Below are 14,045 nucleotides of genomic sequence, written 5' to 3'. Positions count from 1 at the left end.
AGTCTGGCAAGTATCTGAGTTTCTTCATCCCTCCGCTACACCCTTGCGTCTTGCGGGGTTGGTAGGCCCAGGTTGGTAGCCTAGAAATCTAGATGCACCCTAGCGGCGGCAGATCAATTTGCTCAGCCTGTACGTCTAGTAGCAAACCATTGGGATTTCTATTGGCTGACGCCATGGACGTCATCCAATCACAGCACTCTATTTTGTTAGAGAGTCTTAAGGCAGGCTTAACAGGATGACGACAGTCCTGCGACGGTGAACAACAAGGAAGGTGGCTATGGCGAACGAAGAGCGGTTGTTTGAATCGGCGTTGGCGTCAACTTTTCTTTAAAAGTTGAGCAACACAATGCACTTAAGTCATTCCTTTCGAAGAAGGATGTATTTGCCATTTTGCTCTGGCCACGTCATCCTGCTCTTTGTTCTGATTGGTCGTAGCGCTGGCCTATTGCATGCCTAGGCAGTTTGAAAGACAATTCTCTGCCCGCCCCTTGGATTAAGCGAGGTTATTGGGTCGATTCCAGACTATACATTTCAATTATATAGGATGGCCCTCCAGGCTACCAGGTTGGGCTTAAAGCAGGGAAAACTTCTGTCTGGCAGTGCCATCAGGCCTGGGGGTTTGTAAATAGTTAATTTATCCATCTATCCATCCATCCATCCATCTATCCATCTGCACTAGGTCCGCACGGCCTCCTCACAGGGTGTCTTAAAGAGGTTCCCCATACATGGAATATGTAATGGGTGGAGAGATAGTCTCAATACGACAGAGAACGTTCGGTTATGGGTGTAATGGCCCTTTCTATTTGTCTCGTAAATCTGCCGCCCGAGTTGGAAAGTGTAAATTACCCAGCTTTCTTGCGGGATTTCACGCAGGCACGCCCCCTTTACCTCTGAGTACTCGAGGGTACCCCAAGGTGGTCATACGGCCTTACGACAAACATGGCTGCGCCCATAGTTGAGATGAGATGACATGTATTTTCTTTGCATTTGTACTGTGTTGGTCATTTTAATGTCGATGCAATGCTCTTACACACTAGATTACATTGCTGCTTCAATCCGGTCACCAATTCATGCATTGCACGGTCTTGCTGTGCGTGCAATACAATGTAACGATTTGTTTTCCAGCCGGTTAGCTAGAGGATACATGTAGCACAAAACAATAACAATGACTAGCCTCCTGCTAATGCCCCTCGTGGCTCGAGAGGAACGCAAACAGCATTTGTTGAAATTGAAATAGGCGAAATTCAGTTACTAAAAAAAGTTTTTTTTTAATTAATTCACATTGACCATACCCAGTAAGGGAGAATGAGGGACGTGTTCTCATGTTCTAGATCAATGTCCAGCACCAACGAGACAGCTGCTGCCCTGGTGGCATCCATGTTCTTCCCAAAAAGACTACAAACCCCAGCGTTCGCGCTAGCAACTCATTCGTACATGGTGTACAGGTGGGCGTACGATGATTTACGAGTCTAATGGAAAGGGCCATATCCTTTGTTCTCTGAGTGAAGAGACCGTTTGGAGGTGTGTGTCGATCAATATGAAGCACTAGTCCCACGCCAGCACAGGTGTTTTATGCAACACTTATCAAGGGCGTAGCCGGTATAACCGGTGTGTCTTAAACAGTATCCACATTGCACAATCCAGTAGGTCGTGGCGTGGGACTAGTGCTTCATATTAATCGGCACACGCCTCCAAACGGTCTCTTCACTCAGAGAACAAAGGTTACACCCGTAACCGAACAATCTATGAAATGATACAATGATATTATATCATTTATTTGTTTATATATTTTATACTTTATATTAGAAGTTCTTACAATTCATCTCATTACAATTACATCAAGCTCTGCAGAAACCTACTAATAACCCATTGATTTGAATCAGGTGTGAAGGGGAAAACATGAGGTTTATTGCCATACACTCTGGAATGTTGATGGCTGACCTGGATACAGGTGTTAATGTGTGCCAGTGGTGTAGAATAATAGACAGCCAGGTGCACATGAGGACACTATTCATATGATTCAACTACTACCATACACTCTGGAATGTTGATGGCTGACCTGGGTACAGGTGCTAATACTGTATAATGAGCGACATCCTGGCGCACTGACTGGAGGATACAATTCATATGATAACTGAAAAATGTAGTCCACAGTATTGAAACAGATCACCTCAGTATTCGAGTTGAGTCTACTGTGATTATGTAGGGTCAAAAACTAAATCTTAACGTTAGTTGACATACTTGTCTTTTAGCTGAGTCAAGGAGAGTTGGTACTGATCCAGACATTATTTTCAGACGTTCAGCATGGCCAGCTCTGTATTGGCCCAAGTTGAGGAAACAGTCGTCAGTGAAATGTTTGGCGCAGACATACAAAACTTTGGGAAGTTGTGTCAGTGCATTTCCAGATAAAATAAAATGAACCCACTGGTTCTTCAGAGGCTCGGATGAAGGAACTAAAAAAAGACTTTTGTAATCATTTGTACATCCAAACACTGAGCAATTGGCATGCTTCGCTCGTTTGCAAGCCATGATGTCTCTTGAGGAAAAACAATATGCAGCCACAGTGGGCGTAACTCATCTTCTCATGAGAGGGCAAAGCAGAAGAAAGGGGAGGTAACATTTCCCCCTATGACCATCTGAGCTTTCACTTTCTCAAAGGCGGGATAGGCATGGCTTGGTTCACTTATCACCATTTCTAGCCACTGGGGGAACTCGTATTAATGTTACAAAAAACCCTCATAAAGTGAAATTGTCATGCCATGGGACCTTTAAGGGAACAGTTATGTGGTAACAAGGTGGAGGAGACCAAGGAGATGGTGGTGGATTTCCGCAGGTCTAAGCCCACTCTGCTACAAGTCTCCATTGATGGGGTCAATGTTGAGGTGGTAAGCACCTAGAAGTATCTGGGTCTCCACCTGGACAATAAACTGGACAGAGCAGGCTGTACTTCCTGAGGAGGCTGCGGTCCTTCAATGTGTGCAGCAAGCTCCTCAGGATGTTCTACCAGTCTGTTGTTGCCAGCGTCCTCTTCTATGCAGTGGTTTGTTGGGGAGGAAGCACAAAGAAGAAGGATGCGGGGTGACTTGACAGGCTGGTAAGGAAAGCTGGCTCTGTAGTGGGAGCTGAACTGGAGTGCATCACTTCAATATCTGACAAAAGGACCCTGAACAAACTGATCAACATCTTGGACAATGAGTGTCATCCACTCCACAGCACTATTGTTAAGCAGAAGAGTCTGATCAGCTGGAGACTTCGCTCACTGCCTTGCACAACAGACAGACTGAGGAAGTCATTCGTCCACAGGGCCATTGAATTGTTCCATGCTTCACTTAAGGGAAGAGGGGAAATAGACTTCTCTGCATAGTCTGTCTGCCTCTTCACCACCTCCATGTTTTGAACTGTCTGTCCACTAGCCACTTTACCACTGTCTTCTACCTCACTATTTGTGTGCTATATTAGCACATATGCATAACCCCTCCCTCCATGGCACACTTATACCTTTCTTAATATAGTTATTTATATGGGCAGCCGTGGCCCACTGGTTAGCACTCTGGACTTATAACCGGAGGGTTGCTGAGCCCCGACCAGTGGGCTGCGGCTGAAGTGCCATTGAACAAGGCACCTAACCCCTCACTGCTCCCCGAGCGCCGCCGTTGTAGCAGGCAGCTCACCCCTCACTGCTCCCCGAGCGCCGCCGTTGTAGCAGGCAGCTCACTGCGCCGGGATTAGTGTGTGCTTCACCTCACTGTGTGTTCACTGTGTGCTATTTGTGTTTCACTAATTCACCGATTGGGTTAAATGCAGAGACCAAATTTCCCTCACGGGATCAAAAAAGTATATAGACTTATTATATAGATATATTCTTGCACTGTTGCACTGTTTGACTTACTCATTTGCACCATCACCATGACACTCATTCACACAGATCACCTTACCTTACCTTATGCACAGAGAATCACAGGCTCAGTCCCTGCCTCAGTCATTGCAAGCGCCTCTTGATTGATTAATCACCCACTATGTGGATACTGTTTTTTTAGAATTGATTAGTAGGCTATAATTTGTAATTTGTATTATAATTTTGTATTTTAGTATATTTAGTATATTCTTTATTCTACTGTCCTTATTGCTTAATTGTGTTTTTTTTGTATACTTTTAATTACTTTTTCTGCTGTTAGTGAATGTGTGTGTGTTGTCTGTATGCTACTGAGACCTTGAATTTCCCCTGGGGATCAATAAAGTATCTACCTATCTATCCATCTAACAAAACAAGATCAGTTTCCGAAATGCCATAGCTTTCTGTGTGTTGGAATATCTGCTTGAGATGTTTGCTTGTGTATTACACCATCCGGGGAACTGCATTTTGTTCATGTACTCTGTGCGACTTTCTACTTTTCTGTCAAGATCAGTAGGCTACAGTATAGGAACGGTGCAGTACAGCCATTTCGGCATCTGCCTGCTTGCGTTTCTTTATCCAAATGAACAGGGTGTCATGCCACTCTTGTCAGCAGGTGGCAGCACACTGTACTGATTAATTATTTTGGTGCTGGTCTGCTAAATCTTTCTGCTGCTTGAGGAAACAACAGGAAGTAGACCAATCGGTTTTCACGTAGATTCTTATACATTTCTATGCATATGAAAATTATGTATCTCAGCATTATTAAATTAAACAATAAATACGGTGCCGTTAATTGGGACAAAACGTGACTTTTAAAAACGGAACTGAACTAACTGAGCCGATTTCAACCGCGCAACAAATCAAGTAACACCACCCCGTGTGACAACAAACCACGACCACGCTGGAGACAGACATGCTGGATAAGACACAACTGACTCTGTAACGTTTCACACGTGTATAAAGTATTATTGTGGTCTCCCTTAAATACCTGTTGAAACAAAATGGTTGGGAAAATAAAGCGAATCCGACAGAAGCTACACCAGGATGCTGTCAAGGTTGACCACTCTCAAAGTGGTCTCGAGAAACCACCTTTACCTGCTGAAGTAAAGGGACTTGTGTTGCCTGGAATAAGCAAGGGATTTGATTTAAACCAGAGAACAAACAAGAGCGACAATAACAAAGGACTATCTTTAAAGGTAGGTTGCGTTGGGATATCCGAGAATGCTCATCTTCAGTTCAGATTTCAGTTCAAATATGGGGCGGTGGTAGTGTAGTGATTAAGGAGCTGGGCTAGCGTGCAGTAGCCTGAAAGTTGTCGGTTCAATTCCCAGCTTCCACCGTTGGGCCCTTAACCCTAAGTTGCTCCGGGCACAATGTGATCCCTTGTAATATAGCTGACAAGTCACTTAGGACAAGAAGTGTCTGCTAAATGTAATGTAATGTAAATACGGATGCATCGAAGTAGCTGCTTTTCTCAGCTAAGTCTAATCACATATTGGGCTACCAGTACCGTGATGGTAGGACTGCAATCAGTTAACGTTAATCCATTATGCGTTGTGAACTATTAAATTAAACGCCCATCATTCTGATTGCAGCGTCTTACCTGGAATATGTTCTGCTTTACAGACTATATTTGGACAAAAAAGGCATGTGAGAACATATCCTTAAATGGGAAATACCGATTGACATTTTCACCACTTTCTGACATTTTTTTTCTGATCGAGTAACTATCGATTGTGAAAATAAGTAGCAGATTTATCAACAAACGATACCCTAGTTACACATTGATGATGACAGGTCGTTCTCTCATTCTCTGCAGAGTTCATTTCCAGCTGGCATATTTGCTGGAACAAAAATCACACCTGAGGCTCTTGTACAGACTTTGAAGTACGATGAGCCCTCTAAGTCCACAGCATCTGCTATCCAGACAGGTGTGTATCTGGTACTTCATCCTCTGTGATCACACACACACACACACACACACACACACACACGCACACTCACTCACTCACTCACTCACTCTCTCAATTAGTTTTTTAAGGACTAAGGAGGAGAACATCACCCGCCATCCCATTGAGTTTTTCAGATGATCATAGTTGGACTACCTTGCTCTGACGTGATAATATTAGCTCCCCACTAGATGTCAGTGTTTACCAGGACAATGTTTACCCCTGTTTGGTTTAATAGCTGAGTATTGGCATTGGAAATTCATTCAGTACCAGACCTGAAAACATTCTCTTTAGTATTACCCCCAGCTCTACAGTCCTTGCAGAATGTATGTATTCAGCAAAGTCTGTAGCATTTAGTGGCCTACATTTTTTTATCTTCTTGCATAGGAGGCAACCACAGTGAGTGTTAAAGACCTGAGCTATTTTTAGTCACAGTCACATATATATATATATATATATATATATATATATATATATATATATATATATATATATATATATATATATATATATATATATAGCTTATATATATTTTAATCACATATTATATATATATATATATATAGCTTATGCATGAAAATCAGGATCCAACATCATCAGCATTTACAGCTTCATTTGTTGTACTGTGGTTTCCTTGTGTGCGTGTGCAGTACTGCTTTTGCCTTGTCAGTAGACACTCCCTTCCCCTCCCTCCTTTACACCTGTCAGGTACATCATCGTGGTGCACACTCACCCTTTCTTCCCAAGGTGCTGCAGTGAGGGTGGTCTAACTGCTCTCTAAACGCTGTGATTTTTTGTCATGCTGTCTTTTAGTGTTTGTATTGTGTGTGTTATTGTCACGCTCGGAGGGGGACAGTTCCCGTGTAAAGACGCGCGAGAGCTCATCATAGACGTGTGGAAGGACCACACTAGCATTCTCGCCCACTCTGACTCGCTGGCCGGCTCTCTTGAGTTGCTTAATGCTTCTGACTTGCTCTCTCCCGCGGCTACCGTCTGACTAGAATAGCACTCGTCTGCTGCTGCTGCAGCAGCCCATCTCTGTCTCTTTCTATGCGAGTAGTACTTATTGCTGCACTACTTTTATGCGAGTAGTCAAATACCTTGATTGTTTCCCTTTTTGTAAGTCGCTTTGGATAAAAGTGTCAGCTAAATGACTTAATGTGCCTTTCTCTCCTGTATTGCCCCTCCTATTTGCCCTCTCTCTCCTTTTCTCTCTCTCTCTCTCCCCCCTTCTCTCTCTCTCTCCTTCTCTTTCACTCTCTCTCTCTCTCTCTCTCTCTCTCCCTCCCACTTTCGCTCTCACTAGCACACTTGCAGGCTTTTTTACACTCTCTTACTTAAGTATGAGTAGACACACACACACTCATGTGTGCATCCTCATCTATGACCCTCAGCATGCTCACACACACACATACACATATGCAAGCTCCTGTTCTTGAGAGCTTTGACTGTGCTCACTCCTTTAGGTGTGTGTGTGTGTGTGTGTGTGTGTTGGTGAAGATGCTACAGGTCACCTACAGGTCACAGAGTAAGTGAATGGGTAGTGAGTGTGTATGCTCATGCTCTGTGATTTTCCCTCTGTGATGAGTTTGTGTATTTCTCCCTCCTCCTGTGCTTCTCCTTTCCTATCTTTGATGAACTGACACTGCTGGCATCTTCCAGCACAAAATTGAATGAAACTAATGAAAGCAATATTAGCAATGAAAGAGTAACTGGGCTGCTCATTATTTGTGTGAAATTGAAATGAGTTGGCCTTTGAGAATAATTTCTACCTTGTTGCCGTAGTGATGGACTGCTTTCCTCTCCAGAATTTTCTCTCTTTCTTTCCCTGACGAGAGATCATGCCCCTGTTAACCCCGGAAGCACACTTCTCTAAACTTTCAGCTAGTTCGAACAGGCGTTTCAGACTGTAGTGGTTTCTACTGCTGGGTATTGTGACCTATTGCGGAGGGCTGTGGTGGATTTGACCTGCATTGGGCTCAGATCTGGCTACCTCAGGGACTCTATTTACCCTGCCTGTGTGTCTGTCTGTCTGATTCTGTGTGTCCGTTCACATAGCATAAAACTGCTGCTCCGAATTTGCATACAAGGTAGAGGGGCTCCTCTGAACCTACTCATATTATCATGTTTTCTCCTTTAAGAAGAGAGAGGTTTTGCTATTGTTTTTCTTCTCTTGTTTCTCCAAACTTTTAGTTATTTTTTCTACTAAAGATTAGCAAGGGAGTAGCTCATAGGTTTGGACTGGAGCCTATGGTAGGTAAGTCTTCTTTAGATCATGTCGGGCAACTCACTTTTAACTCCAATTTCATGGAGGAAAACCATTGCTAATTAATAACCCTGTCAATGTTTCAGTCACACTTGCGACAGCACCCTGTTGTACAAGGATACAAGGATACAAGGAAGTTTATAAAAAAGGTGGGGGAGGATTGAGATTGGGTGGGGGGCACCAACAAGGAGCACCCAAGAGCAACAGGGGCAAGGAAAAACTCCCTTACCAAGGAAGAAACCTTGGGCAGATCCACGGCTCAAGGGGCTAACCCAACTGCCAGGGTCTTGGTGTGTGTGTTGGGGGATGACAGGGGAGATGGGATAGTGTGCTGTGTATGTGGGGAGAGGGCAGTGTGCAATATGTGTGTTGGAGAAGCTTCCTCATGAGACAATGTGCTGTGTATTGGGGGGGGGGCAGTGTGCTGTAAGTATGTTGGGGATGTGTGTTGGAGAAGCTTCCTGATGAAATAATGTGCTGTGTATGTAGGGGGGGCAGGGACTTACTATTGCAAGCAGAGTACTGTATGTAATGTATGTGAGTGATGACAGTGAAGATGTGTGTGTGGGCGGGAGGGGAGTGGAGCAGTGACTGTGTGTGTGTGTGTGTAGTGTGTAGGTGGGTAGGTGGGGGCAGTGTGCTGTAAGTATGTAGAGGATGTGTGTTGGAGAAGATCCTGAAGACAATGTGCTGTGTATGTGGGGGCAGTGTGCAGCAAGTATGTAGAGGAGGCTTACTGTAGCAAGCAGTGTGCTGTATGTATGTGAAGTGATGACAGTGATGATGTAAGTGTGTGTGTGTGTGTTGGGGGGGGGGGGGGGGGCAGGGACTTACTATTGCAAGCAGAGTACTGTATGTAATGTATGTGAGTGATGACAGTGAAGATGTGTGTGTGGGCGGGAGTGGAGCAGTGACTGTGTGTGTGTGTGTGTGTGTAGTGTGTGTGTGTGGGTAGGTGGGGGCAGTGTGCTGTAATTATGTAGAGGATGTGTGTTGGAGAAGATCCAGGAGGGTACTTAACATACAACAACATACTTTAGGGCAGTGTAGTTGAGGAATGTCATGTATAGGCTTAGACTATTCTATTGTCCATCAGACTTACTTAAAATGGAAATTTGTCTTCAGCAGTGGCATAAAACACACAACATATATGACATTATACAGAATAAATACATATAAATAAATATGAGAAAAGTAGACTATAAGATCAGTCCAGTTCACTACTAAAAGGAGTTAAAATATATATTTAATACACTTTTTGGACTACTTTTTGCACCTTAACCATGCCACTCACTTTCTTGAGCACCTTACCATGCACACAGAACTACAGGCCAGTCCCGGCCCTGTCACTGCAAGCGTCTCATGCTTGACCATCCTCAAGCACACTGTGGATTTTTTTTATTTAATTTATATAGTATATTTAGTATTTAGTTTTGTTAGTTTTTCTTATCTTCTACTGTCTCTATTGTACAGTGGAGTTTTGTTATATGTATGCTTATATTTACCCTTTCTGCTGTAAGTGCATGTTGTGTGTGATGTCTGTGGTCTACTGAGACCTTGAATTTCCCCTTGGGGATCAATAAAGTATCCATCTCTATCTATCTAAAAGTGTCTAACAATTAACTGCAATGGACTACTATTTAGGCAATCCTTTGTTAAGGATGGTCACAGCTGATGGTCCTGCTGAAGGACCACTTGTAGCCATTTTTCCTTGGCTACTGGGACTGCAAGTCTCCGGCCTGATGGCAACAGCTGGAAAGCACAGTGGAGGGGATGATTGGGATCATGGGTTGCCTTTTTTTATTAAGACTTGAATAAGTCTGGTAGTTGATGGTTTGTGTCCAATGATCTTTCCGGCCTGGAGCCTTTCTGGTTCCAGTTTGTTCATTTGTTTTCAGGTTTCCATACCATGACAGGATGTTGAATGTCATCACACGCTTGGTCAGTGATTTGTAGATCATGGACATTGTGTCCTGGCTGGTGTTAAAGCTCCTAAGTTTCTTAGAAGAGCAAGGCGCTGTTTTCCTTTTTTTGTACACGTAGTCCACATGGTGTGCAGGAGGAATGAGTAGACATTGATGCTGAACTGATCCACCATCTATAATCCAGTCACGGTCCAAAGCATCTATTTTTATTTACCACCATGGTTGGTTTGTAGGTGGTGACTCCATTTCTGTGAAAACTGTGTTTGTGATAATATTCACATGGTAAATGTCTTGAGTAGGTCAAGTATACCAGAATGTGGAAACTGGCGTGTTGTTGGTCTGTAGACATCAGCAGCTACTTCAGCATTGCTGTTTTCCTCTGAGGTGACAACAGGGCAGGTCGATCTGAGCCTCTGGCTACTGCATTGATGTCTAGGCCTCTCTGGTCTTTAATTAGAGGTATCTTTGTCATGGGGTGACCCTCGAAAAACCTCCTGCTTAACCTTCCAGTCAGTCAGCTCCCAAGACACCCTTCCTGCCACTTCACGTATCGAGTGTGACGGTCGGACGGAGAGACCTGCTCGGGGGGATGTGGGGGGTGCTTGGAGGAAGAGGGGATGGATGGATGATTGTGTCGGGGGTGGGGGGGGTGGTGGGGGGCAGGATGAAACAAAAAGGAGGAGGGCAAAGGAGATGGAATTCTCAGGCGTCTGGTAATTGACGCTATTGGTTTCCCCTGCGCCGAGAACCCTATGCTTGCTCAGGGACTTGTGTGGTTAGAAGCTTTTTTCCCCCATTTTTTTCCGCTTTTTTCTTTCATTCTTCTCCATTTCCCCCTCTCTCCTCCTTTCCTCACCACAAGCCAAGAGGGCCTATTTGCAAGGTAGGCTAGTGTTTCTGTGTCAGCATGAGGAATAGACAATAACGGTGGCTGAGGTGGAGATTCTTATCGGCCTGTGTCCATCAGCTACAGTGCAGGGACACATCAGATGTTGGCTGAGGGTGGCTCACTGGAGATTTCCCAAGCAAAGACTCAGACCACTAATCAGCTGTCGCCAGTGTTTTTTAAAAAAAAAAAAAAAAAAAAAAATTTAAAGCCCAGATGAAGAAAAGAAGTGATCGAAACGTTTTGGCTATTTAATTGTTTTAGTTACCAGTGAATTGGTATGCCCCTTATCGTCAGTTTTCAGTGGACTTTTACCGGGTACCCATTTGCCCACTTAAGCAAAGTGGAATACCTGGCGTTCCAACCGTGCCAATGTCTCTATTATTAGTGTATAATCATACTTTTTTTTCCTCTTTAAAACACTTTTGTTATTACTTGAAAAGTGCAATGTAAATAAAATGTATTATTATTATTATTAATAATAATAATAATAATATTTTACATTAAAGGAACGGCATAGTGTTGCTTTAATGGCTGCTACTTGGTTGTGCCATGTAGATGCTGCTTCTGTTGTGATTGGTTTTATAATCAGGTCAGCTCTGAGGTCAGCACTGTTGCCTAACCAAGGGGAGAGGGCTGACCTCCACACAAGTGTGTGTGTGTGTGTGTGTGTGTGTGTTGTTGGAAAGGTCGCTCGGATGACCTCCGCCGGCAGGCTTTGCTCTCATTATTCAGGTGGCTATGCAGCTCCACTCCTCAACCCCCTTGTGCTCCACTATCAGTGCGTTTGGGAAATTTTCTGCCATCCGTAGCATCTCAGTGCTTCATTAACTGAACACTTTTTCGCCTACTTTCTTTTGATTAGTAATGGTTATAGACAGGTAATCATTGAAATTGTTTAATTAGAATAGAGCCTAAAATAGAATTGGGTAGAGTTGCATTGATTGAAACGGAATGAGAGATTGATGAGTAGACACACACACACACACACAGTCACACACACATTTGCTGACAATTTCATCTCCTTGTTGCACTACAATCTGCTTTTAGACTTACTCCAGACATTTGTACCATCAGGTGAATGGACATGATTTAATTTGCAATACTGGAAGTGAGGCATCAGCTATTAAATCTTTGATTAGTCCCTCAAGCTGTAAGCAAGGCTTTGCCAATAATTTTCTCTGTCCAGTGGTGGCCCTCGTTTGACAGTCTAATTCAGATTAATTCGTCTTTAATTAAACGTCGCAATGAGTGGCATAAAGTATGACATGCAATAAAAAAAGAGGATGTTGTCCATTTAAAGCTGGAAACAAGGCCAGTGGGCAGTGTGTTGGAGAGGGCTAATTAAAATGAGGCTATTAATAAGCCTGGACCAGTGAATCTGGCTGGACCTAATTAAATAGACGGGACTTGCACTGTCGTGGCGAATGAGTTTCATTGGAAAAGGCTTGGGGGTGGGCGAGTTGAGGTGTGTAACAGCTTGGCCAAAGAGCTCCAGAGAGACTCCTGACCCAGCTGACACAGCTGCTGGCTCTTGATCGTGGGGGCAGGATGTGTGTGTGTGTGTGTGTGTGTGTGGGGGGGGGGGGGGTCGTGGACTATGGATTGGTCTGTGAACTCTGTTTCTGTCTGGGCCAATTAAGTAAGCAGTCGATGGGTGCCGTGTTAGTGGGCTGAATGGTTTCGGATGAAGCCTCTTGTGAGTGGTTAAAAAGAGGTGAGCATGCACTGTGTCTGAGAAACTCATAGCAAACTAATACAATTAAATACATCATACTTTTTTTTTATTGTACCGCTATATGGTACATCTAGTTGAAATGGTATGCTTGCTTTAAGGCCGCATGAAGTAGGGAGCTGTAATCAGAATGAAGCCTTTGTGTTTCGCATGTTTAATCCTGCAGAAGGAGCAGCCGAGGGCTATGTGTCTTAATTAAGGACGGCAGCGTCAGGTCCCTCAAACCTCTCCTCACTGAGATGAGCTGTTCTCCTCCAGTGAGTTCTAACGAGAAGTCAGGCTTCTCACTTGGCTTTTAGCTGCTTATTCTTCAGCTAGCTAGACTATGCCACTCTGTTCAACACTTTTTTCTTTTTCATGTTTCCCTTAAGTATGACAGTTAATGCTACATTTCTTCTTTTTCCATAAATTGTTTTCATTTTTATTGACAGTGCAAGGACATATTTAACCTGGGTGGAGGTATGTGCTCTCTAGGTGTCCTTTTGGCTTACTTTGGGGATAAAACAGAGCTTAAAGGTCCCATAACTAAAAATATCACCTTTTTAGTTTGCTTTTATCCCACAAGTTCGAGACCTATTATCAAAATGTAAAAAGCAAAAGTATTATGCAACATGTTATGCTTGTAAAGGAACAGGCACACGAAAGGGTGCTCTGAACAGGGCTCTTTTTCTTCTCACTCTGTGCATACAAAAATGTGTTAAGCTTATATACATAAAAGTGACTTGACTTGACTTCAGACAGGGTTGAACATAGTGTTGTAGTGCTCCCTTCTTTTGGTATGTTGACCAAAGTATGACACAGATGTTTTTATTAAGACCTCAATAAAAAGCTATTTAAAATTGTGGAAAAAAAGCGGTGTAATGGGACCTTTAAATGAGAAAATGTTTTCTTCCAGATACAAGCATTCATCGTTTTACATTTCCGCCACTTGAATAATATTTAGTTTCCCTGTTCTACCATCTAAAGCACCAGTAGAAAGAGTGTGGTTTGGTTGTGGTGAGGCTTTGTTGTGTTCGTTAATATGCCCGTATCGTATTGTACTGTATCGTATCAGCTCAGATCGAACGCAAACGGGGTCAGGGGAAGGAGAACAGTTTTTATACTGACCCTGGGCCCTCATCGATGTGCTATTGAGCCACTGCCACGCTCAACAGCTGTCCTGTCCACCGGCACCAGCGCCTCAACCCTACCGGTCTCATTGAAGTAAATGGCTGTCCATTTGCGGGCTGTGGATGACCTGTTTGTTATCTCTGATCGTCCCCCTCTCCCAGGCAGCTCCACTGGACAGACATGTGATTGGGCTGATGGAGTGGACAGGTAGCCAGTGCAGAGCTTTCGGTTTACAAGTAACAGGATTTAAGGCCTCAAAACAGTGGAAATCCAACCAGG

At 43.7% G+C, this 14,045-nt stretch overlaps 1 protein-coding gene across 2 annotated transcripts in view; it reads left to right on the top strand.

Moving 5' to 3' along the window:
• Positions 1–4,769: 4,769 nt before the first annotated feature.
• Positions 4,770–14,045, top strand: part of slx9 (SLX9 ribosome biogenesis factor) — a 29,749-nt gene continuing 20,473 nt past the window's right edge. For both annotated transcript variants that reach the window (XM_048234854.1, XM_048234853.1), the window contains exons 1-2: positions 4,770–5,091; positions 5,715–5,826. In XM_048234854.1, the coding sequence (XP_048090811.1) occupies positions 4,897–5,091; positions 5,715–5,826 (307 nt within the window). In that variant the 5' untranslated portion in view covers positions 4,770–4,896. The remainder of the gene's footprint in view (positions 5,092–5,714; positions 5,827–14,045) is intronic.

This window comes from Alosa alosa, chromosome 23, assembly GCF_017589495.1.
Source record: "Alosa alosa isolate M-15738 ecotype Scorff River chromosome 23, AALO_Geno_1.1, whole genome shotgun sequence".
NCBI classification, from domain to species: domain Eukaryota; kingdom Metazoa; phylum Chordata; class Actinopteri; order Clupeiformes; family Clupeidae; genus Alosa; species Alosa alosa.
This window is presented reverse-complemented; position numbering and strand designations above follow the sequence as displayed.